This window comes from Neophocaena asiaeorientalis, unplaced genomic scaffold, assembly GCF_003031525.2.
Source record: "Neophocaena asiaeorientalis asiaeorientalis breed wild unplaced genomic scaffold, Neophocaena_asiaeorientalis_V1.1 scaffold198, whole genome shotgun sequence".
Lineage (NCBI taxonomy): Eukaryota > Metazoa > Chordata > Mammalia > Artiodactyla > Phocoenidae > Neophocaena > Neophocaena asiaeorientalis.
Genome location: NW_020175221.1, coordinates 2,392,591 through 2,417,634, shown reverse-complemented (window position 1 = coordinate 2,417,634; position 25,044 = coordinate 2,392,591). Strand labels below are relative to the sequence as shown.

At 36.0% G+C, this 25,044-nt stretch overlaps 1 protein-coding gene across 1 annotated transcript in view; it reads left to right on the top strand.

Moving 5' to 3' along the window:
• Positions 1-25,044, top strand: part of NDUFAF2 (NADH:ubiquinone oxidoreductase complex assembly factor 2) — a 180,899-nt gene that overhangs the window by 87,197 nt on the left and 68,658 nt on the right. The window contains exon 2 of the mRNA XM_024765371.1: positions 15,196-15,285. Within this exon, the coding sequence (XP_024621139.1) occupies positions 15,196-15,285 (90 nt within the window). The remainder of the gene's footprint in view (positions 1-15,195; positions 15,286-25,044) is intronic.

The following is a 25,044-nucleotide window of genomic DNA, read 5'->3' as shown; positions in this document are numbered from 1 at the left end:
AGCAATGTCCAAGGGTCAACTGTATAATGACTTATTTATAGTTAGCGTGAGATCCAAAGAGAAAGTGAGTACATAGAATGGTGTTTAATTTACTAAAGCAGAAAAAAAATCTGTAAAGTATTTAAACATTATTTTCATTAAAATGGTCAGATTGGAAATATTTTGGTTTTCAAAGGAATTGGCTTCTTGTATCTAAAAATGGTATCATATGGATTAGCTGATTTTTTTAGTGATGCTAGAAAGATGACATACTATACAAAGTAGCATATATTCAAATGTCCAGAATTATTTTCACCATCTTCCCTGTGTAAAATCCAATTGTCCTTTATTTTATTTTATTTTTCCAATTGTTCTTTAAACTTTCCATTTTCTGGAATGATCCTTCTAATCTCAGTTTTCTTCCTCCTTTGCCTCCCTAACCCCCTGTTTGATAGGTATCTCTTATCAAAAGTTTTCCATTCGTCTTTACTCCACAGCTTTGAGTACCTTATTTTTTTTCTTGTGTGGTATAGCATAGAGCATTTTCTCTCTTATACTTGTCTCTCTGTGTTGTAGTCAATCTCTGTTCTTAACCGTCTGACCACCTGAGACCACCAGTATGTCTCAGATCAGTAATAGCCAAAGAGAAAAGTTGTTGCTATCATGCTGAGAATTGTACATACATGTGTCTTGATATGCCTCTGGGAATGTGAGGCCATTAGGTTGTCTGATGTGAGTCATAGTGAAAAAATATTGGCACCATTGAACCAGACTGTGAGCAACTTGGACCTTCTTTTTCTTTCTCCCATATATAGTAAAGTGTTTGACTTATGTACTTTGTGTGTGTGTATTTATAAAAATAAATATTTATTATATATATAACTATATTTATAGTTATATATATTTTAAATGAGGTGAAGAATTTGGATTTTTGCTTTTAAGAAAAATACATGCTGAGACTTCCCTGATGGCACAGTGATTACGACTCTTCACTCCCAGTGCAGGGGGCCCGCGTTTGATCCCTGGTCAGGGAACTAGATCCCACATGCATGCCGCAACTAAGAGTTCTCATGCCACAACTAAGGAGCCAGTGAGCCGCAACTAAGGAGCCCACGAGCCACAACTAAGGAACCTGCCTGCCGCAACTAAGACCCGGCTCAACCAAATAAATAAATAAAAAAATATATATATATAAAGAAAAATACATGCAGTAGGATCTTAAGTTTTGTATAGAAAGAGTGATAGAGTTGTGATACAGTAAAACTGTGTTATAAGATCATTCTCTTCCTTCTTCCAGAAAAGACATGAGATTGAAGACTCAAAGATGAAGATAGAGGCATAAAATTGCAGTGAAAGGAGAAAGTAAAATCAGGGTGAGGGAATAGTGGAGCCAGATATGAGGCTTTAATATAAACTCTAATTACCTGCACATTTTCTAAGAGTGGACCACAAACGCAACCCTGAACTTTTTTTTCTTAAATGTTTGCATATTCTTTTTTTATATATATATATATAAATTTATTTATTTTTGGCTGCATTGGGTCTTCGTTGCTGAGCGGGCTTTCTCTAGTTGTGGCTAGCAGGGGTTACTCTTTGTTGCGGTGCGTGGGCTTCTCATTGCAGTGGCTTCGCTTGTTGCAGAGTGCAGCCCCTAGGCACGCGGGCTTCAGTATTTGTGGCACACAGGCTTGCAACTCTGAGCTTTGTAGCAGCTGATTCAAAAGGGGACAACCTTCCAGTCAGAACTTCACGATGGCTATGAGATCAATCGTCTGTACAACTATTTTGGAGGAGTATGACTAATTTTTGATTTATAAAAATAAAAATAGCTTCAGTCATCAGGGTGTGTTCTCTCTATCACATGACTCTACCTTCCTCCCAGTTGATTTCATTCATAGGTAGGTTTTCTCCACAATATAGCGTAGCTGGCCTCAGCAGTTCCAGGTCTGTATGGTCTTTATAGCTCATGATCACAGAGGTTGAGAGTCTTTCTTGGAAGCTCCAGCAAAAGTTCTAGGAACATGCTTACTGGCCCAGCTGGAGTCATGTGCCCATCCCTGACATACTTTTTGTGGCTAAAAGGATGTAATACTGTGGCCAGACTTAGTTTACATTCCTACTTGTAGATGGAGGGGTGATAGCCAAACTCAGTGGACACCAAACTCAGTGGACAGAACAGGATCAAAAGGAATGGAATAATGAATGGTTTCCTAAAGAAAGGATTTCTGAACAATAAAGAATAGACATCAATATAGTATGGTTAGAGAGGTTTTTCTATTAATATAGGCATGAAACAAGAAGGGCCTGGGTGAAGGTGGTGGTGTAATAATGAGATAAAAAGAATAAATTAGAGGAAGATTAATATGTGTATATGTATTTTGTTGAAAGTTTGCATTGTTGGGGAGGGGAGCAGTAGTAAAATCAATTGAAGTTGTTTAAAAATTTTAAAAATTGAAAAAATTTTTGTGATAAAAACACAATAGTGACCAATTTAACCATAAAAATGTAATGTTAAGTATATTCATCTTGTAAAAACAACTGAAGTTTTTGAATTAAGAAATGAGTAAAGTAATAGTATCAAAAGATTTGAGAGATTTAAAAGGAAAAGCAGTTGAGACTCAGGAGAGGTAGATGTCATAACTACTGATTAAACAGGCCGGACCATAGGTTTCCAAGTCCTGGGGAGCCAATAAAAGAGTCCTGGACAGGTGATTTGCAAGACAAAAAGAGGTCTTGGCAACCTGGGCAGTTGACATCAGCATTAGGCCATAAACAGGTCTCAGTAGACCATGGAATCAGTGTAAGGTAGTAGGGTCTGTCTTTCCACCAAGAATAGGCTCTGTCCAGATAGGTGAGAGCAGTTATGGTTACAATGTATATGGGGCAGAAAGAAGCCCCCTTTCCCTGCCTGTAACAAATTGGGCTCAAATCAGGACTTCAGGAGCAGTTTCTCGAACTGAGATACAGGGAAAAGGCCAAGGGACAAAACCCTTTGCTATTTGATTAGTACTGGCAATAAAAATGACTTCATATTGATCAGTTAGCTTGGGGTATCTTACATGTTTCTCTGCCTCAGTGCAAAATTCCCAGTGATGAGAACTTATAGGGCTTACCATGAAGATAGGACAACCTCAAGGGCTAGATACTAAGGATGTATTACAGAAAGATATAGAACTCTGCGTAACAGAAGTGTAAGGACATCCAAGTTCATGATTGGAGCTCATTAAGTGGTTAGGGTTATAGATGTAATTGTGGTTATTTTCATCATAGAGATAAAGTTAAAATAATGGGTTCTAATGTTCTCTCCTATATCATTGGTGTACCTTTAATGAGCCACTGCAAAATAGCAACACATCTCATCATTTTTGAGTGTTCCACTGTGTGTAGTGCAATATTCAAATTCCACAGGACAAGGCAGATAGATGTTCATCAGCTCTGAAAAGGTGTATCCAATATTGCTTTGTATCAGAATTCTATTTCTTTATTTGCCTTGGAAACTACAGTGAGAGTCTTAATGCTTTTTTATGTTTTTGTATTATAGCAAGTTCCCAACCTACAAATTACTTGAATTCCAAAATTCCACATAAGCAGCTTGCTTAAATTCAATACATTTTTCAACAGTAATTGTGTTATAAATGACATTTCATTTTCCAGAATAATTCACAAAACCCTTTTAATCCTCAGTTTATCTGAATTACTGCATGTTAACAAAAACACATTGGTTAGCAATGGAATCAAGAGAGATGCAATAACTCTACAGGTTTTTAACAGGAGACATGAAGGAGAAAAAAAGAGACGATATATATGAGAAAATAAATTTTTTCAAGTGGGCTTAACTCAGCTGAAATTTTTTTCAAGTGGGTTTAATAACAAATGAAGAAAAGAGCCCAAATTATGCATTAGTCTTTCTGAAGGGCAAGGAAGCAGGTGGTATTTTGGATTATTCCAATCCCTTTGCCAGCCAATAGGTGGTGCTATTGTCATACAACAGTTAAGTTGCTCTAGGCCCAAAGCGAAAGGAGGGTGTGGGAAGTGTGTCAACTGAGTACCATACATATAAATGTTGCTCAATAAATATAATTCTGCTCATCTTCTAAATGAGTCAGATAATACTGATGAATAAAACCACATTAACAAAATGTTATTGACATGTTGCTAAATTAGACTAAATTACGTGATCTCTAGATGCTGGAAACTTAAAAAGAAGTAGCAAAGAGTAGGAAAAAATATTAAGCTTTATCATTTATTACTACTAAAACAGAATTTTTAAGTCCAATTATTTGATTCGTTTGTAGGTAATATCCTGACATGCATTACCAGTATACTCTTGAATAGAGGCAGTCCCCACTTTTATGTACACAGTACTTTTGGAGATAACCATCTTAAAGTAAATATTACCATTTCACAGATCTTCACCATTTGTAACTTGTTTTTCTTTATCTTTTTAAATATCAATGGAAAATAAGGAATAAGTAGGTAAAAATAGCAGAATGAATGGTCTTTATTGCAACCCTGACAAGCAAAATGAGACCAATCTTACCTTTTCATGCTCCTAACAGCCTTCTTTTTTGTGAAATCACAGTTTATTAGCGTGTCTTTCTACCAGTGAATCTGGAGTAGAGAATGAAGGTAAAATTTATGTCATCTAATTTTGTTTTTTTAAATAAATTTATTTATTTATTTACTTTATTTTTGGCTGCATTGGGTCTTCGTTGCTGTGCACAGGCTTTCTCTAGTTGTGACGAGCAGGGGCTACTCTTCATTGCGGTGCACGCGGGCTTCTCATTGCGGTGGCTTCTCTTGTTGCGGAGCACGGGCTCTAGGCGCACGGGCTTCAGTAGTTGCAGCACACAGGCTCAGTAGTTGTGGCTCTCAGGCTCTAGAGCGCAGGCTCGGTAGTTGTGGCACACGGGCTTAGTTGCTCCATGGCATGTGGGATCTTCCCGGACCAGGGCTCGAACCCGTGTCCCCTGCCTGCCTCAACCAGAGAAGCTCTGCTTTGAACAGTTTCATAAATTCGACCTCTATTAAAGAAGGTGTTTTTAGAGACAAGAGTTTGAAAACTATTGACACCTCTGCCTCTTACCAACTGAGCCTAATTTTTATACTCAGAAATCTGGTTCACAAATACTTGTACAGTTCCTGTTAAGCTGATGAATATCAGGTTTTATTAAATGATTATGTGGTCTTTTTCTATATCAGAATAGATTTCTGTTCATTAGTAAGTAGTGCCTGATGGTAACCAAATTAAATAGATTAATGAAGGGTATTAGTAATTTCACGGACTAATAAATATGTATATTTTAAGATTAAGACTAATGTATCACAAAATGTACTTTATTTATTTTCACTAAATTATCCATATTTAAAACTGTCATATATTCTATGAGTTACTAATGGTAGCTAACAGTGCAGTTCTTGATGCTTTTAAGATATATTTTTTAAATTTAATTAATTAATTAATTAATTTTTGGCTGCATTGTGTCTTCGTTGCTGCACGTGGGCTTTCTCTAGTTGCGCAGAGCGGGGGCTACTCTTTTTTTAAATTTTTCCATTATTTATTTATTTATTTTATTTTTGGCTGTGTTAGGTCTTCGTTTCTGTGTGAGGGCTTTCTCTAGTTGAGGCAAGGCTCTTCATCGCGGTGTGCGGGCCTCTCACTATCACGGCCTCTCTTGTTGTGGAACACAGGCTCCAGACGCGCAGGCTCAGTAGTTGTGGCTCACGAGCCTAGCTGCTCCGCGGCATGTGGGATCTTCCCAGACCAGGGCTCGAACCCGTGTCCCCTGCATTGTCAGGCAGACTCTCAACCACTGCGCCACCAGGGAAGCCCCTGCTTTTAAGATCTTTGATAGATGACCAAGTACTATTTGATTTCTGTGAAACTGGATCTAGAAATTTCAAATGTGAAAATAAAGTTTGGGCTAGGCCCAAGCTTTTCAAGTGGCATAATTTTATAATTCTCTAAATTCTGATAGTATTTGCCACTTTTAAAAATTAATTCCTTCAGTTTCTCTCTTTACCTCTCTATTGACAGCCCCAAGTGTTCAAGTTGGATTCTCAAAGTGGAAATCAAATACTTGATTATATTGGTTTATACCACACTGTGAGTGTTTGCTAATTTTGAGAGGAGAAAATACTCTTCCTTTTTCTATTAAGGGTGTACCATATGGAATTTGCTTGGTTTAGTTAGCAACTTTCACTATAAAATGGAAATTTTTTTCCAGTCAGTCATAAATTTCCTCATTATAAGATAGTCTTTTTAAAACCTGGAATTTCCATATGATAATAGCTTAAAGCCTATTTAATTTGGCTACAAAAATTTTTTACCCCCCCCCTTTATTTTCCTTCCTTTTTTATGTGTATTTAAGACATTTAACTCATCTGTCATGATTCAGATGTAGTCACAGCAGAATCACCTAATGTTAGTTTTTTGTGTTATTTTCTTAAATGCTCAAATTCTCAATGTAAATATACTTTATACATTGAAGATAATTTAGCTTTACAAAGAACTGTAGAATGTATTAGATGAATAAAGTACTTTCAAGATACTGATTTCCTACACATCAATGAAAACCTGAAATGGCTGCTTCTCTTTCAGCTCTTCAAAGTGAACACATTGTTACATGGACTAAATAGTATGAATCCATCATTTGAATTTTTCTTTTTAATAATTACCTCTTTTGGGGGCTGAAGGGCAAGTGTAATACAGCTGCACTTTTTCTGAGAATCAAAAATTCCTTGCAGTTTAGAAAATAAATGATTTTTTACATAACATTTAAGTGTTTTTATTTTTAAAAACATAATAATTTTCAATGTTTGATTTCTACAGTAATGTAATGGAAAGGCAGTAAATGAAGTAAAATACTAGACATTTCTAAGACGTATGTGCTTGATTTGGGACTAGAATCAGAAATCAGAAAACCTGTTTAATTTTTGACTTTGAATCTTTCCAGATTATTGTAATAGACTCTTTTAATATATATTTGTTGGTTGAATAACATTTTGGAACTTTAAATTTTTGTTTGCTTATAATATCACTATGGAACTCTTAAAAAAATAAATAGTAAATAAGAGTTTATTGTCCATGTGGAAAGCACAGATACAATTTGCATTAGATTCATCTTTTTTCTTAAATTGTGATATTCTTCCTATGTACTTTCAGACCTAAATTTTATTGATGGCTTTTGAAAAATTGATGAAGTCAGATTTAAACAAAAGAATATTGGTGTGCTGTAAACTTGCCACAAAATGTTTATGCTAATACAGGAAATAGGTCCCTTGGGATTTTCCTGCTGTTTTTCTGGGTGTAGTTTAAGACCTTTCAGCTTTTGGGTCCTGAAAAGTTAAACCATATTACATAAAGCATTTTAGAATAGCCAAGTGTTTTAAATAATTTTGGATTTTCTAAGATAGAAGAAGCTGAGATTCCTTATGGGAAAACTGTAAGAATGGGGAAGCTAATAAGATTTTAGGTAGTCCATTGAACTAGTTGGCAGTCTTAAAAATTCTGAAAGCTTATCTGGAAGTTCTCTTTAATTGCTTTTAAAAAAGTATTACCTGCTGAGACCTGCTGAGATAGTCTTCCATGCTCACATAAATATATGTAGAATATGTCAAATTACAGACTCATCACATTTTCAAGTAGGAATGCCTCATTTGATCACTCTAGGAAAATAATAGCTTATGATAGTTATGAATAAAATGTTAGTTTTTAATTGGATATCTGTAATGATACCATGTGCAAACTTTGTAAATGCTAATTTTAAAATCTTAAATGGAAAATGCGTACTGTTGGGAGTCAGAAAAATACTTAGGTACAAATACTGGCTATATTACTTTAATTAGCCATGTATATTTGGATAATCTCATCAACTAATGCCTCTTTTGCCTCATCTCTAAAAGATTGTTTTAAAGATAAGAGATAACATATGAAAGGCACCTAAACATTGCCTGGTACATAGCAGGTTCTTAATAAAAAAATGCTACATCTGAGTAACTTCAGTCAAATTATGCTTTAAGTTATATGGGAAAATGACTTTCAGTGTAAGGATTCTTATTTTAGTACTCTTAATTGATGTTTTTAAAAAAAATTTACAAAGGTTCAGAATAACAAGGTTTAAAGTCCCCAAATCTAACATATGTAGTATGGTTCTTGGCTTTCAATAGCCCTTGCTTTCATATATTATGCATTGACACTTCTAAGCCTCCTTTCGTATGCAAAATTCAGTCTTTTATACATCACCACACAAACTGATTTAGAATTATCACCTGGTTTGCACTGATCTCTGCCACTGGGGTAAAGGGCCAGACATCAGTCAGACAGAAAGGGTCTTACCTTGGCCATCCTACCTACTTCATTACCATTCCTCCAAGCCAGGGGCTCCTGTCAAGCATCAAAGGCCTGAATCTTGCTTGTTTTCAGGGGTATAGCTGTCTCAGAGATGTGTCACTTTACTCAGCCCAATCTCTCTTTCCACCCCAAAGTCACCTCTGAATTCCATTCATCTCTCCTCGCAGTGCCCCACCAGTGGGAAATATTGGGCTGGAAGTAGACAGCTGGTTGAAAACCCTCACCAAGATCACACGTGCTAGTGGGTCACGACCAATATAGGCCTTCATCTTTGATTTGATACTGATGGAAGAAAATTCCTTTTCCACTATAATAGATACCTTGTGAGTTCTGATGCTTCAAAATTTAAAGATTAAAGCCTGCTTAAATATTTTCCCTGGCCTGTGTGGATGGATTAAGGAAGGAGCAGTGGCCCAGGGAAGGAGAGATGTCTAAGTCTGCTGTTTCATTCTTCTGGACCGTTGGTGTCACCTGCCTCAGACTGGTACCTGTCAAGGGTCTTACTCATCAGTAGGATCACTAAGACCCTAGGAAGGCAGTATTTGAGGTACCAAATTAGAAATTTTATAAATTTCTAACCCAGCCATCCTTTTAATATACATTATTATTTAATTTAATACACAAATAAATTAAATATTATTTAATTTAATACACATTATTTAATACACAAAGTCTTGTTCAGCTTTCAAATGTGTAAGAACACAGTGTAGGTAGAGGAAAGGGAAATTCTTTCTAAATAAAAAACAAAAGACAGAATCTCCTGCCATTAATGGTTCTTGCAAGAACCATTCTTTATCAAGATGGTTACAAAATGATGATTTTCCAGCTCTGGCACTTGCTGCACATCTACTCTTTAGCACTGTGGTAAGCAGCAGCTCCTTTATCTCTATTTATTTATTTATCCATCTATTTATCTATATCTTTAGTAGTTTACCTTTATGGGTTCCTTTTTTCTTTTTTTTTTTTTTCCAGTGGTATATAGTTCTTAAGCATTTTGGTCTCAGGATCCTTTTAAACTCTTCACAATTATTGAAAAAGCTTTGTTTATGAGATATGTATTAATATTTATCACATTGAAACTGAAACAGAATTTTAAAAGTGTTTAATTCATTAAAAATAACCCTAATAAATGTAATAAATGTTTACAGAAAGAATATATTTCTGATCAGAAGTAACTATACTTTCCAAAACAGAAACATTTAGAGAAAAGAGTAGTATTGCTTTGTTTTACAGATCCCCTAATGTGTGGCTTAATAAAAGACAGCTAGATTTTTCATATCTGTTTCCTCATTCAGTATGTTACTATATCACATATCATGTAGCCTCTGGAAGACTCCCCTGTACATTCATGAAAAAATCAAAGTGAAAGAGACAAATAACATCTAGTATTATTAAAATAGGTTTGGCCTCACAGACACCTTAAAAAAGTCATAAGTACCCCTCAGACTTCCCTATCACACTTTGACAATTGCTGGTCTATAATTCCTGGATTATTTTGGTGCTCAGGTTATCCCAGATTTAGCCAGTGTCAGCTAAGCTGGCCCTGAAGCTGGCCCTTAAGTCCTTGTGATAGGCCCCTATTATCATTGTTTTTTTCTTTCTTTTTGTTTTTTTGAGAACTCTTATTTTCTGACATAGCAAGATGCTCCAGGCTCATCTTGAACCCACCCTGCCCTAGGCCTGGAATCAGCCATTTTCCTGAGGAATCCTGGTTTCTTTTGATGGATAATGGCGTAGAGGCCAAGATTTGGGCTCTAGGGGTCCTTATTGCTATTAGGGTCTTTGCTTCTAGGCTCTTTCTGCACATAGAACCAGGAAAATATATACATATGTATACATGGAAATACATATATCTGTGTATAAATACTTATCTATCTTATTTATCATAAGTAACATATCTCCAGTTTCAATCTGACCCCTGTACTTTTTTACCTTTCCCCATTACATATCTGTATGTCCTTCTACAATGAGAACCCTGCTTCCAATAACATTAACACATTTACTCATTTGCTGAATCATATAATATATCTAGAATAGTTTCAGAACTGCCTCGCCCATACCACTACAGAAAACAAACATACTACAAACAGTTCAGGATGTGTTTGCAGTTCTTTTCCTTCCTGAAAGTAAGGGTACATAGGCACATACCACTTTCTTTTCTTTCCCCATTCAGTGTGGTTATGTTATTAGTCTGAAATAAAGTTGGGTTTATTTGTTGCAGTTTGCTTTCATTTCTTTCTTTTTTTCCCTTTCACATCCATGTTGATTTAATTTTTTGAATATACAGAACATTAGCATGCTTTCAAACTTATTGAGAAGTATATACTCAGACGAGTACCACTCCCTTCCTACTTCTAAGATCTCTGCCCTCTTCTTTCAAACATAACATAAGATTGTACATAACATAGGATTTTATGAAATGAAGGGTAAACACAATCCAAGCAAGACTTTGATGTTCATCAGCTGTTTCCTATCCACAGGAATTTCTTACTGGTATGTTGGTTCCTTTGCCCTGTATCACTGTATGTTCTGCTGGGCCTGTCTCTATAGACCAGTGTGGTTTTCGAAATGTGGTCTACAAGATGACTTCAGCAGGTACAAAGACAGCCTGTTACATTTTTAAGATATATCTATTTTATATATGTTTGAACACAAAATACAACTAGTGTATTTAGTCAGTGATTTCATGGGGTTTTTTGGGGGGAGGTAAAGTAAAAAGTGAATATTGAAGCAAAAAGCAAGCCAAATTAAAGAAAAATATTAGGAATATAATACTACAAAGTGTGACCAAAATTGCAAAGCTGGCACTTGAATGACTGAAGTTGAGAACTCTGCTCTAGCTCCTCTTTCCTGAGTCTGTGTCCAGGGTTCTTACTCTATCCCAGAAACCCAGTAGAACAGATGAAATCCATCTCTTACCTAAACCCATCATCTACCTGATACCTGAAAGGGAATCTTGCCTTTTTTTCTTTTAACTGAATGGATTCCTTTTTTTTTTTTTTTTTTGCGGTACGCGGGCCTCTCACTGTTGTGGCCTCTCCCATTGTGGAGCACAGGCTCCGGACGTGCAGGCTGAGCAGCGATGGCTCACGGGCCCAGCTGCTCTGCGGCATGTGGGATCCTCCCGGACCTGGGCACGAACCCGTGTCCCCTGCATCAGCAGGCGGACTCCCAACCACTGCACCATCAGGGAAGCCCCATATTTTTTTAAATAAAGGAATAGGAAACCTGCTATCGTCATAGGGCAATTAGTTCAATGGCAGGTAGCTTTAAATTTTTTTAAGTTTGGGAAATTGTACTGTTACTTACACAGTCTTTAAATCCGTATACCATTGATCATTATGATCTACTTGAATTCAAACTTTTCTTTTGACTGTTTTAATTAAATCTAATATTGTTTAATATTAAGTAAAACACCATGTAAATATGGTGTTTTACTTAATACTCATTGAGTACACCACTGTCAATTGTTTATTATTGTATTAGGACTTATTAAACCTATACATATATTAGATTAAAAGTTTTTGTTATTAAGTTAATTTTTTTTAATTTATTTTATTTATTTATCTTTGGCTGCTTTGGGTCTTCATTGCTGCGCATGGGCTTTCTCTAGTTGTGGCGAGCAGGGGCTACTCTTCGTTGCAGTGCGTGGGCTTCTCCTTGTGGTGGCTTCTCTTGTTGAGGAGTACAGGCTCTAGGCTTGCGAGCTTCAGTAGTTGTGGCTCGCGGGCTCTGGAGCGCAGGCTCAGTAGTTGTGGTACACGGACTTAGTTGCTCCGCGGCATGTTGGATCTTCCCTGACCAGGGATCAAACCCATGTCCCCTGCATTGGCAGGTGGATTCTTAACCACTCGGCCACCAGGGAAGTCCCTAAGTTAAATTTTAAATGTAAATTAGACCCTAAAATTTTAACACTTGAGTAAGTACTTAAATTTGCTCCATTCACTAGATGGAAATTTATTTTGCTATGAGAAGTAGGATTGTCTTTACAACTCTTGTATGAAAGCATATTAGAATGAGCAAGTGTACAATTTGTGCATAATTTCTTAGTGGGAGGCATAAGTTTTATTCCCAATTCATAAAAATTGTACAGAATGGAGTAGTCTTAAAACAATTTATTTGGAGGGAAAAGCCATATCTGATTACCAAGAGTTTATTCAATAAATTAATGGCCTTATTTTATATTGCTAAAGATGTATACATGCATTTCATAAACCTTTGATGTCATCTATTTGTAAACAAAGGTTTTTTTCAGCAATTATCTGTGACTAACTCATGAATTACTCTTCCTGTCTTTCCATATACACAAAAATAGGTATGAATTTTGATTCTTAAAACTCTTAGGATACAAAGGAAGTTTATAAACTTGAGGGTAGAAATAAAAAGTTAATTTTTATGTCACAGACATATAGATATACTTACTTATATATGCATTTAGTGGTGCTGCTGGAAATGGTAGACCTATCTGTTCTCTCCCTATGCACTAAATTTCATTGACATACACTTAAAGGCTTATAGAACACACATGTACTTTCAGAAGGCCATCTGTTAGCATTTCGTATTTTAGATGATAATTTTCTTTTCTGTACTTGTTATTGCTAAAAAGATATACTTACATCCTGGTATTTAGACAAGGAATATATGAAGACACAGATATTTTGATGCTTTCAAACATTTTGAAAATTGTAATGTAAACATACTTTAGTAAATTTAGTCTATGCTAAATTTATGGTAACTTGTTATTATGATGTGTTTATATATTTGGATATAAATAGCATTTTAGTAAAAATATATGTGTATATGTTGAGCCTCTGCTATGAGAGTAATGCAGCTGTCATTGTTAGAGGCCCCTTTTACCCTAATTCTTGTCCCTACAACCTGGGGACTTTACTACTAATCCCTTGTCCTCCTGTGTATTTATTGGATAAGATAAGCAAAAGGTAGCTCCTCTTTATAAAACTTGGAAAACTTCTGTATTAGGATTAAATCAGCCCAGTTAAATGAGTCCATAATAAAATGCAGACATTCCCTGAGCTCATCTCAGAGTTATTAGCCATTAATGGCTTGTCTAGGAAATTCTAGCCTTTCACTTACTATTACTAAGGCAGAGGAAATAAAACTAGTCACTCAGTATTCTTAGGCTACCCTTTTGTGTCTCCCTTTCTCCTGCACAGTCACTCCTAGAAATTTCCTTGTCTTCAATTGAAGGATTTTTTTTTTGCCGTACCTTCCTTGCGGCATGCGGGATCTTAGTTCCACACCAGGGATGGAACCCATGCCCCCTGCATTGGGCGCGCAGAGTCTTAATCACTGGACTGCCAGGGAAGTCCCGAAGGAATTTTTTAATGTAGAATTTCAGGTAGTTTAGGAGAGAGATTTGCAGTCAACAAAGTCAGTTTCTTGAATTATGTGACCCAGTCTATTTGGCATAGTGTAAGGTTGGCCTAGGAGTGGGAAGAGAAAGTGGTATTTTGCAAGGCCCAGATTTCTCTCCCTGACTGTTCTGACCATTGTTAAGCCATACTTCGCCTCTCATCATTACCTACCAATACCTTCTCTGTTTTAGCCTGCATTCCCTGGAGTAGGCAGGCACATTTTTTAACTGTTGGGAAATAGAAACTTACCTGGTTTCCTCAGGATCAAAGTTTCAATGACAAAATAATATGTTTTGAAATCACCATTTTGACAAAGCTGCTGCTGCTTTGAAAGGTTATAATCGAGGCTCTTTTTTCTAATTGATATATAGTTGTTTTACAATATTGTGTTAGTTTCAGGTGTACAGCAAAGTGTTTCAGTTTTATATATATATACTTTTCAGATTGTTTTCCATTATAGCTTATCATAAGATATTGAATATAGTTCCCTGTGCTATACAGTAAATCCTTGTTGCTTATCTATATTATGTATAGTAGTTTGTACCTATTAATCCCATATTCCTAATTAATCCTTCCTTTTCCTCCCTTTCCCCTTTGGTAACCATAAGTTTGTTTTCTATGTCTGTGAGCCTTTCTGTTTTGAAAATAAGTTCATTTGTATTAGTTTTTAGATTCCACAAATTAGTGATATCATATGGTATTTGTCTTTCTCTTTCTGACTTACTTCACTTAGTATGATAATCTCTAGGTCCATCCAAGTTGCTGCAAAAGGCAATATTTCATTCTTTTTTTGTGGCCAAGTAATATTCCATAGTGTGTGTGTGTGTGTGTGTGTGTGTGTGTGTGTGTGTGTATATATATATATATATATATATATACCACCTCTCCTTTATCCATTCATCTGTAGATGGACGCTTAGGTTACTTCCATATTTGGCTATTGTAAATAGTGCTGCTGTGAACATTGTAGTATATGTATCTTTTCAAATTAGAGTTTTCATCTTTTCTGGATATATGCCCAGGAGTGGGATTGCTGGGTCGTATGATAACTCTGTTTTTAGTTTTTTAAGGAACCTCTATATTATTTTCCATAGTGGGGCCATGAATGTTGATTCCCTTAGGCAGTAGCAGCAGCCACTGGTACCTCTGATATATATACCTGCAGAGTTTGAAGGAGTTAAACATTCTGTTGTTTATTAAAATGTTTTTATTGGCCTGCAAATTAATTGGTTTCTCTTTTTCTGTACACAGAATCTAGACTTATTCTACCAAAATTAATTTTGCATACTATGTAGGAAATTTAAAATTTCTGAAGTAGTTTAGAAACTGCTTTTTCTAATATACCTAATTCTAAATGGAATCTATTCTTTTCCCTGTTAATTCTCTTATCATAGGAGGAGGTGTGTAATATCTAAAGAGAAAATATTTCGTGTAGTAACTACTGTGTCATGGGTTCATTTAAAAATGTAATAATCACTTTATCTTACAGGACAAACTATTCGAGAGAAAAGAATTGTAGAATCAGCAAATAAAAGAGAAATAGACTATGAAGTAGGGGATATCCCAACAGAATGGGAAGGTAAGTTTCTGCTTTTAGTAGTGTCTTTTGGAAGGCAAATAGTTTATACACAAAATCAATAAGAACATAACATTATTTCATGTTCTTTGCAAAAACTTTTACAATCTGAATCCATGAAAATTTTTTTAAACTTTGCATTTCTTTGAAAGTTGTGAAGGTGCTACATTTTAGTAAGGGAACATAGTGAAAAGAACTATGAAGCATTAGCAGAGCTGGGACTAGGGTGAGGCAAGCAAAGTTTTTTAGATGCAGAATTGAAGAAGGCATTCACTTTGGTATGCTGGCCCTGCACTTATACAACCTGAGGATCTGAATTCTGTTTCTGGCACTCTACCCACATGAACGTGGGAAAGTAATTCATACCTCTCAGTCTTAGCTTCCTCTTTTATAAATTGTGGATAATACTTGCTGTAGATGCCATTTGGAATATTTGTTCAATTTACAGTGACCCCATTAATCGTCCCCATGTTTAAACAAGGATGGACACTTACTTGATCCCTGTCAGGACTTTGGAATTAAGGTAAAAAAATGAAAGGAAGAGAAAATAGTAGCAGTCTTTCCATAAGGCTGGAATAGTATCATATGAACTTGGTAGCACATGGGTGGCTATCTTCAATCCACTATCTAAACTTTGTTGCATAAAAAAAACTTCTTTATCTACTAAGAAGAAAATAGAAACCAGTCTGCAAAGAGAAGTACAGTTAACCCTTGAACAACACAGGTGTTTGTTTTTTGTTTTGATTTTTTTGTTTTGAACAGCACAGGTTAGAAGCAGGTCCACTTATACGCAGATTTTTTTCCGTAAGTTCATACTATGGTATTACACGATCCGTGGTTGTTGAATCTGCAGATGTGGAACTGCAGATATGGAAGTCCAACTGGTAAGTTATAGGTGGATTTTTGACTACGAGGGGGTCAGTGCCCCAATCCCTGTGTTGTTCAAGAGTCAACTCTATGTAGCAAGGCAGAGAATATTTCCTAGGTTTTCAGCAACTTTCCAATTCCCAGTTCCATTTCTTTCTGAATGAAGTTCATCTGAAAGTCTGCCTTCAGGTTCTAAGTGCCATCCCACATCTATGTTATAAATTTCCCCTTGTTTATTACCAGTTGTTAGCCTAGTGCCTAGCACATAGTAAGTGCTCAGTAAGTATATATTAAATACTTGAAATCTAGCTTGAGTTAACCCTTGTTATTTGAAACTAAAAGAACCTTAACTAAAATACCAATACCTATCTTATATATCACTTAACATTTGTCAAGTGTTTACCTGTATACCTGGTATTATGCCATTGCTTTACAATCATTATATTGTTTTAATTATCACAATAATCCTATGAGGTAGACACTGTAGTCCCATTTAATAGGGAATCTACGTTCTAGAAAGATGAGCTAAACTGCCTGGGTAATACAGCTACACACTGTAAGCAGTGGACCCTTTGCTTCCTGGTGGGTTTAGCATTATACCTAACATATGGTAGCTATAGGCATTGAGTTATTTTTATGTCAGCATGTGAGTGTAAATATTTCCCTGGACATATCTTTTCCATTTTTCTTTATTAGCTATGAAAATAGTAGAACTATGAGAAAAGAACATTAAAATGGGTAGATACCAGGGACTTTTTGAAGAAATACAGAATATAAACTGGCAATGCCCAGGAGTAATTGAGCTTTCTTACGTTTTTTAAAAATATTTATTTATTTAATTTATTTTTTTTGGCTGCGTTGGGTGTTAGTTGCAGCATGCGGGATCTTTGTTGAGGCACGCAGTATCTTTCATTGTGGCGCAGGCTCTTCATTGTGGCCGGCAGGTTTCTCTCTAGTTGTGGCACGCATGCTCCAGGGCATGGGCTCTGTAGTTTGTAGCACACAAGCTCTCTCGTTGAGGCACGTGAGCTCAGTAGTTGTGGCACGCGGGCTTAGTTGCCCCGCAGCGTGTGGGATCTTAGTTCCCTTACCAGGCGTCGAACCCATGCCCCCTGCATTGGAAGACGGATTCTTTACCACTGGATCACCAGGGAAGTCCCTGAGCTTTTTTATTTTAACAGACTCTCCAGTGTTATAAGCGACATTTGCAATTCTCAAATAATGCTTGCACCTTCTTATAATGAACCTATTTTATCATTTTTTCCAATAGTAATATAGAATTAAAATGTTTATAGAAATAAATTAAATTATAAATAAATAGGTAGTGACTCATTTTTAAGCGTTTGAGACTTTCAGAGAATTAGAATGAAATTCTAATGCTTTTTATGGCTCTGTCCTGATCTTAATAATTTAGCATAACCCTCCCATGGGGCACACCCTTAAAACAAATGTATCAACCGAACATTGAAACAAAAATTATTTTTATAGTGTTGCATATCAATTAAATGTAAAAAATAAGAACTCCATACCATGAAAAAGTAAAGTAAAATATAAATAAATACACAAAACACTGTATACAGGAAAGAAAAGAAAAAAACTTAAAGTGAATAGTGTCAACCCCAAGTGAATCTAAAGTATTTTCAGGTCCAGATGAATACTGTATTTGTCAATTGTTAGTAGCAGAATACAGGTACCCACACGCTGCATTTCCTGCCATGATATGTATTAAACGGTTCACCCTTTTCATTCATTTGTTTAATAAACATCTATTGGGGACCTCTGAATTCATGGAGTTTACATTCTGGAGTGGGAGAGTGGGTGGAAGAAAGATAATAAATCAGATAAATAACTGTATAGTATGTTAATGGCCACAGAAAATAAAGCAGATAAAGGGAATAGGAAGTGTTGTGGAGGGTTTTACAGTTTTAAATAGTATAAAGAAATGGCCTTGTTGAGAAGATGACTTTTTTAAAAAAATAAATTTATTTATTTTATTTATTTTTATTTTTGGCTGTGTTGGGTCTTCGTTGCTGCACACAGGCTTTCTCTAGTTGCGGTGTGTGGGCTTATTGCGGTGGCTTCTCTTGTTATGGAGCATGGGCTCTAGGCACGTGGGCTTCATTAGTTGTGGTGCACAGGCTCAGTAGTTGTGGCTCGCGGGCTCTAGAGCGCAGGCTCAGTAGTTGTGGTGCACGGGCTTAGTTGCTCCACGGCATGTGGGATCTTCCCGGACCAGGGATCGAACCCGTGTCCCCTGCATTGGCAGGCAGATTCTTAACCACTGTGCCACCAGGGAAGCCCCAAGAAGATGACTTTTGAATAAAGGCAGAAGGAGCTGGTCATGAAGATAAGTGGCAGAGGAGCATTCCTGGAGAGCTAGTGCAAAAGCCCTGAAGCAGGAGCATGCTCAGGTTTTTAAGGAACAGTACAGAAGCCAGCGTGACTGGAGTAGAGCCAGAGGGAGGGTAATAAATGAGGTTAGAAAAGTAAGAGGTTGCTCAATCTTGTAGGCCTTATAGGCCATTGTAAGGACTCTGGCTTTACTCTGAGATTGGAAGCCGCTGGAAGGTTTTGAAAAGAGTAGTTGTATGCCCTGAATTATATTTAACAGGATCAGTCTGGCTGCTGCATTGCAAAGAGACTGAGGGGGGGCATAAAGAAAACTTGGAGACAGTATGCTCTTGTAATAACTCAGGCAAGGGCTAATTGTGGCTTGAACCAGAGTAACAGTGGGAGTGGAAAGAAGTAGTTGCATTCTGGATCTCTTGTAAAAGTACAGCCAATGAGATTTGCTGACAGATTGGATGTGCAATGTGAGAGAAAGAGAGCAGTCAGTGATGACTGTTAAACTTTTGGGCCTCACCTGGAAAAGTGCAGTTGCCATTGACTGAGAGGGGCAAGACTGGAAGGAAGACATTTGGGGGGAAAATGAGATCAAGTTTGAAAATGAAGTTTGAGATATCTATTAGATATCCAAGGAGAGGTATTAAATTGTATATAAGCTAAGAATTTGGTGGAAAACTTTGGGCTGGAGATAAAATGTGGAAGTTGACAGCAAATAAATGGTATTGAAAAGCCAGGAGACAGGATGAGATCAGGGAATGTGTGTAAATAGAAAATGAGAAGTTCATACCATATGATCCAGCAGTCCCACTCTTGGGCATATATCTGGAGAAAGCCATAATTCAAAATATACATGTACCCCAATGTTCATTGCAGCACACTTTACAGTAGCCAAGACATGGAAGCATCCTAAGTGTCCAACAACAGAGAAATGGATAAAGAAGATGTGGTACATATATACAATGGAATATTACTCAGCCATAAAAAGAATGAAATAATGCCATTTGCAGCAACATGGATAGACCTAGAGATTATGATACTAAGTGAAGTAAGTCAGAGAAAGACAAATATCATGATATCGCTTATATGTGGAATCTAAAAAAATGGTACAAATGAACTTATTTACAAAACAGAAGTAGTGTCACAGATGTAAAAAACAAACTTATGGTTACCAAAGGTGAAAGGGGAGGGGGGAGGGATAAGTTAGGAATTTGGGATTAACATATACACACTACTATATATAAAATAGATAACCACTACTATATATAAAATAGATAATAGGACCTACTGTATAGCATAGAGAACTCTACTCAATATTCTATAATAACCTGTATGAGAAAAGAATCTATAAAAGAATGGATATATGTATATGTATAACTGATTCACTTTGCTATACACCTGAAACTAACACAGCATTGTAAATCAGCTATACTCCAGTAAAAAAAAGAAAAGAAAAGAATTATAAAGAAAAAAAAGAAAGAAAATGAGAAGTTCCAAGACTGACCCCTAGGCTATAACAGGGTTTAGAGACAATGAAGACAAAAAAGGAGCAGCCAGAAAAGTGGGAAATAAAAGAAAAAGTGTCAAGGAGGAAGAAGTGATCAACCATGTCAAATAAGGACGAAGAATTAATTCTTTGCTTTAAGAACAGGAAGTCACCGATCCTGACAAAAATAGTTCTGCAGAGTGTTAGGAACAAAAGCCTGATTAAAAAAAAAGAATAGCAAGAGAGAATTTGGAGAGAATAAGTATAGATAATGCTTATGAGGAGTTTATCTGTAAAAGAAGGGAGAGTGTTGAGGCAGTACCTGCATGGGAAAGTGGAGTCAAGAGAGGAATTTTATTATGTTTTGTTTTAAAGACAGTAGAAGTAACCAAATTTTGTAATAGTGATGAGAAAGTTCCAGTCAAAAAGGAAGAATTAATGATGCAGGAGGAAGACCTTAAGAAAGCAAGATGGAACAGGATCTAATACACTTGTGGAAGAATTGGCCTTTGACAAGAGCATGGAAAGTTCCTCAGTAGTAGTAGCAGAAAAGTAGAGTATATAGTCATAGATGCAGGTAGATCATGTAGTGGTAATAACTTGTATAAATTCTCTGTTGATTCCTCCGAGTGAAGCACAGAGAGATTAAATAACTCCCTAAATACAAATGGCTATAGCCAAGAACCCCAATTATCTGTCTCCAGAGTCTTTACTCTTAATATTATATTGTATTGCCTGCTCCATAATGATCAGGCTAATTCCTACTTATCCTTCAAGTATTAGGGTAGACACGGATTCCTTTGGACATCTTTTCTGACCCTACCTCTCACCCCCTAGTGCTTAGTGGGATGTTCCTGTTTTTGTTTTTCATCTCACTTGATGCCTCTCCGCAGCATAACACAACACACTGTAGAGTATTCCCTGTTTCTTATCTACCTCCTCTACCTGGACTTGAAGATTCTCTAGTGTAGAGTCTTTACCTTGCTCATCCTTGTATTCTTAGGGCCTAGTTCAACACTTAACATAAAATAAGTGCAAGCTCAATCAATATTTGGTGAATGAATGCATTTAAAATTGAAACTACATAAGGAAGAGACATTTTGGGGACTTTGCTGATTTGCTGAAAATAGTCCATTTTAAAAAGAAAGACATGGAATGGTACACCAAAGCAATTGGTTCCTAACATAAAGGACACTCAAGGTTCAGATGTGGGAGATAGTATAGTACTAGCTAGTATACTACTAGCTACTGAACAGTCTTACAAAGTTTCAGGGAACCTTTTAAGTTTAATCCATGGCATGATGTGTAGTTCTTATACAGAGCCTCTCAAAAGCTTTATCTTCATAATTCAGATCACAGTGTATCTTCCATTTTTTTTCCTTTTTTGTTATTTTGTTAAGTTTAAGCTAGTTTTTTGTTGACAGTAATAAGCATTATTAATGATAACCCTAAAATACACACAAAGTAGAGTATAATAGGAAGAGACAGAAAGGCTCTGATCCAGTATGTCTTTTTAATGGAATATTAATCTTTACTTAATCACACATACGCATTAAAATATAAAACTAAATTTCAGAATAAAGTCAGGTAAAAATTAATTTTTAGACATATTAGACCATACCTGTCTATCATTAACACAATTAATAATGAGTATCTCAGTATGAAATATCATATGCACTTTTATTGCTTTATTATTAATAATTAATAATTGTTTAGCATGCTTTTCTCAAGCCACAGGAACTCCCCACCAATAATTTTCAAAATAAACTTCATAAAATAATATATAGGGCATGATGCTATCCTTGTCCCAGCATCAGAAGACCTGAGTTATGCTCAGGTCCTCCAATGTGCATTTACTACCTTGGTCATTTTGGGCAGATCTATTTTACCTCTGTTTTTCATCTGTCAGATTAAAAGGCTGGGTTCGGTATCCTTTAAGGCCCCATCTGTCTCTAATGTTCTATGATTATATGACTCTAGAATTATCTGTAATCAACTTATGTCCCAACCCAGAGTCTCTGGACCTACTGTATAACCAAATTGCTTGGCTGGGAATTGCTGAGAGTTGATGGTGATCTCCTTCATTAGAGGATAAGATAGCTGCATATATTAATTATCTATTGGTGCATAACAAATTACCCCAAAAGTTATAGGCCTTAAACAACAAACATTTATTAACTCACAGTTTCCGTGAGTCAGGAATCTAGGCATGGCTTAAGCAGATCTTCTGGCTTTGGGTCTCTCACAAAGCTGCAGACAAGGTGTTGGTCTTGGCTGCAGTCATCTCAAGGCTTCTCTCAGGGCTCATCTACTTTCAAGCTCATTCATATGGTTTTGTCAGGCTGTAGAAGATTTATTTCCAAGCACACTCAAATGGCTATTGCCTGGTTTCAGGTTCTTCCTGGCTATTTGACTTAGGGCCTTAGTTCCCTGATAACTGTAGCTTTCTAAGTCTTGATATCAGGTACTGTTAGTCCTTCTTTTTTGAAGTTATTTTGGCTCTTCTAGGTCCTTTGCATTTTCATATGGATTTTAGGATCATTTTGTTAACTTCTATAAAAATGCCTCCTGGGATTTTGGTTGGGATTGTGTTAAATCTATAGATCACTTTGCAGGGAGCTGACATCTTAACAATAAGAATCTTCTGACCCCTGGACATTATATATCTCTTCATTTAATTTAAGCCTTCTTTAATTTCTCTCATCAAAGTTTGTAGCTTTCATTGTACATATATTGCACTTCTTTTGTCAGATTTATCCCTAACAACTTCATATTTTTGGTGCTATTGTTATGATAATGTTTTTCAAGTTTAATTTCTGATTGTTGCCATCGAATAAATATTCAGTAGGTTTTTGTATATTGATCTTCTATCCTGTGACTTTGCTAAACTCAGTTATTAATTATAGTAGCTTTTTTGTCAATTCTATCAGATTTTCTATATAGAAGATCATGTTGTCTGTGAATAAAGACATTTTTCTTAATTCTTTCCAACCTGGATGTCTTTGTTTTAATCTCGCCTATTTGCATTGGCTAGAACCTCCAGTACACTGTGTAATAGAAGAGATAAGAATGAACAGTCTTGCCTTATTCCTTATGTTTTACTTTTTTATATATTTTTGATTGAGTTATCTAAAATTTTGTTTAGACTTTTTATATCTGTTCTTGAGGGCTACTAGTTAGTAATTCTTCTTTTCTTGTCTTTTCTTTGTTTTGATATCAGGGTAATGCTGATCTCATGAAATGAGTTTAGATATATTCCTTCTTCAAAAGTCTGTAAGAGTTTGTGTAGAGTTAATATTACTTCTTCTTTAAATATTTGATAGGTTTCACCAGTGAAGCTATCTAGGCCAGGAGTTTTTAACTGCAAGTTAAATTTCTTTATTAGGATATTCAGATTATCTGTTACTTCTTGATTGACCTTTGGTAGGTTGTATTGGGTCTGCCAAAAAGTTTGTTTGGTTTTTTCTGGAACATGGCTTTAGTCTTTAACTTCATTCAAAACAATTTTGTTAGAATATATTGTGACAGCTGTCATATCAGCATGCACTAAAAAAAAAAAAAATCAAAATTGGTGGATTTTTGTGTAGCCATTTTAATATTGAAGATAGAACTAAAAAAGCAATTTTAGTTGCAATTTTAGGCATATTATGCTTTATTATTTCAAGAAAGGTAAAAACACAACCAAAACGCAAAAAAAAAAAAAGTTTTTGCAGGGTATGGAGAAGGTGCTTGACTGATTGAACATGTCAAAAGTGGTTTGCAAAAGTTTCATGCTGGAGATTTCTCGCTGGACGATGCTCCATGGCCGGGTAGACAAGTTGAAGTTGATAGTGATCAAATCGAGACATTAATTGAGAACAATCAGTGTTATACCATGCGAGAGATAGCTGACATACCCAAAATATCCAAATCAAGTGCTGAAAATCATTTGCACCAGCTTGGTTATGTGAATCGCTTTGATGTTTGGGTTCCACATAGTTAAGTGAAAAAACCCTCCTTTACTATATTTCCGATGCAATTCTCTACTTAAATGTAACGAAAACGTTACATCTTTAAAACAAATTATGATGGGTGATGAAAAATGGATATTGTACAATAATGTGGAACAGAAGAGATCATGGGACAAGTGAAATGAACCACCACCAACCACACCAAAGACCAGTCTTCATCCAAAGAAGGTGATGTTGTGTATATGGTGGGATTGGAAGGGAGTCCTCTATTGTGAGCTCCTTCCGGAATACTAAACGATTAATTCCAACAAGTACTGCTCCCAGTTAGACCAACTGAAAGCAGCATTCGACGAAAAGCGTCTGGAATTAGTCAACAGAAAATGCATAATCTTCCATCAGGATAACGCAAGACCACATATTTCTTTGATGAACAGGAAAAAACTGTTACAGCTTGGCTGGGAAGTTCTGATTCATCCGCCACATTCACCAGACATTGCACCTTCAGATTTCTATTTATTTTGGTCTTTACAAAATTCTCTTAATGGAAAACATTTCAATTCCCTGGAAGACTGTAAAAGGCACCTGGAACAGTTCTTTGCTCAAAAAGATTAAAAGTTTTGGGAAGATAGAATTATGAAGTTGCCTGAAATATGGCAGAAGGTAGTGGAACAAAAGAGTGAATATGTTGTTCACTAAAATTCTTGGTGAAAATGAAAAATGTGTCTTTTATTTTTACTTAAAAACTGAAGGAACTTTTTGGCCAACCAATATTTTTCCAAAGAATCTGCCATTTTGTCTAATTTTCCAAATTTTTTTGGCATAAGACTGACCATAATATTACCATATTTTTCTTTTAATATCTTCAGAATCTGTGTGATGTTACCTCTTTCATTCCTAATTGTTATGGCTGTATTGGGTCCCCACAAATTGTGTGTTGAAGTCTTAACCCCCAGTACATCAGACTGTATTTGGAGACAGAGTCTTTAAAGAGGTAATTAAGTTAAAATGAGGTCCTTAGGACCAGTCTTAATTCAATATGACTAATGTCCTTATAAGAAAAGGCCATTAGGGCTTCCCTGGTGGCGCAGTGGTTGAGAGTCCACCTGCCGATGCAGG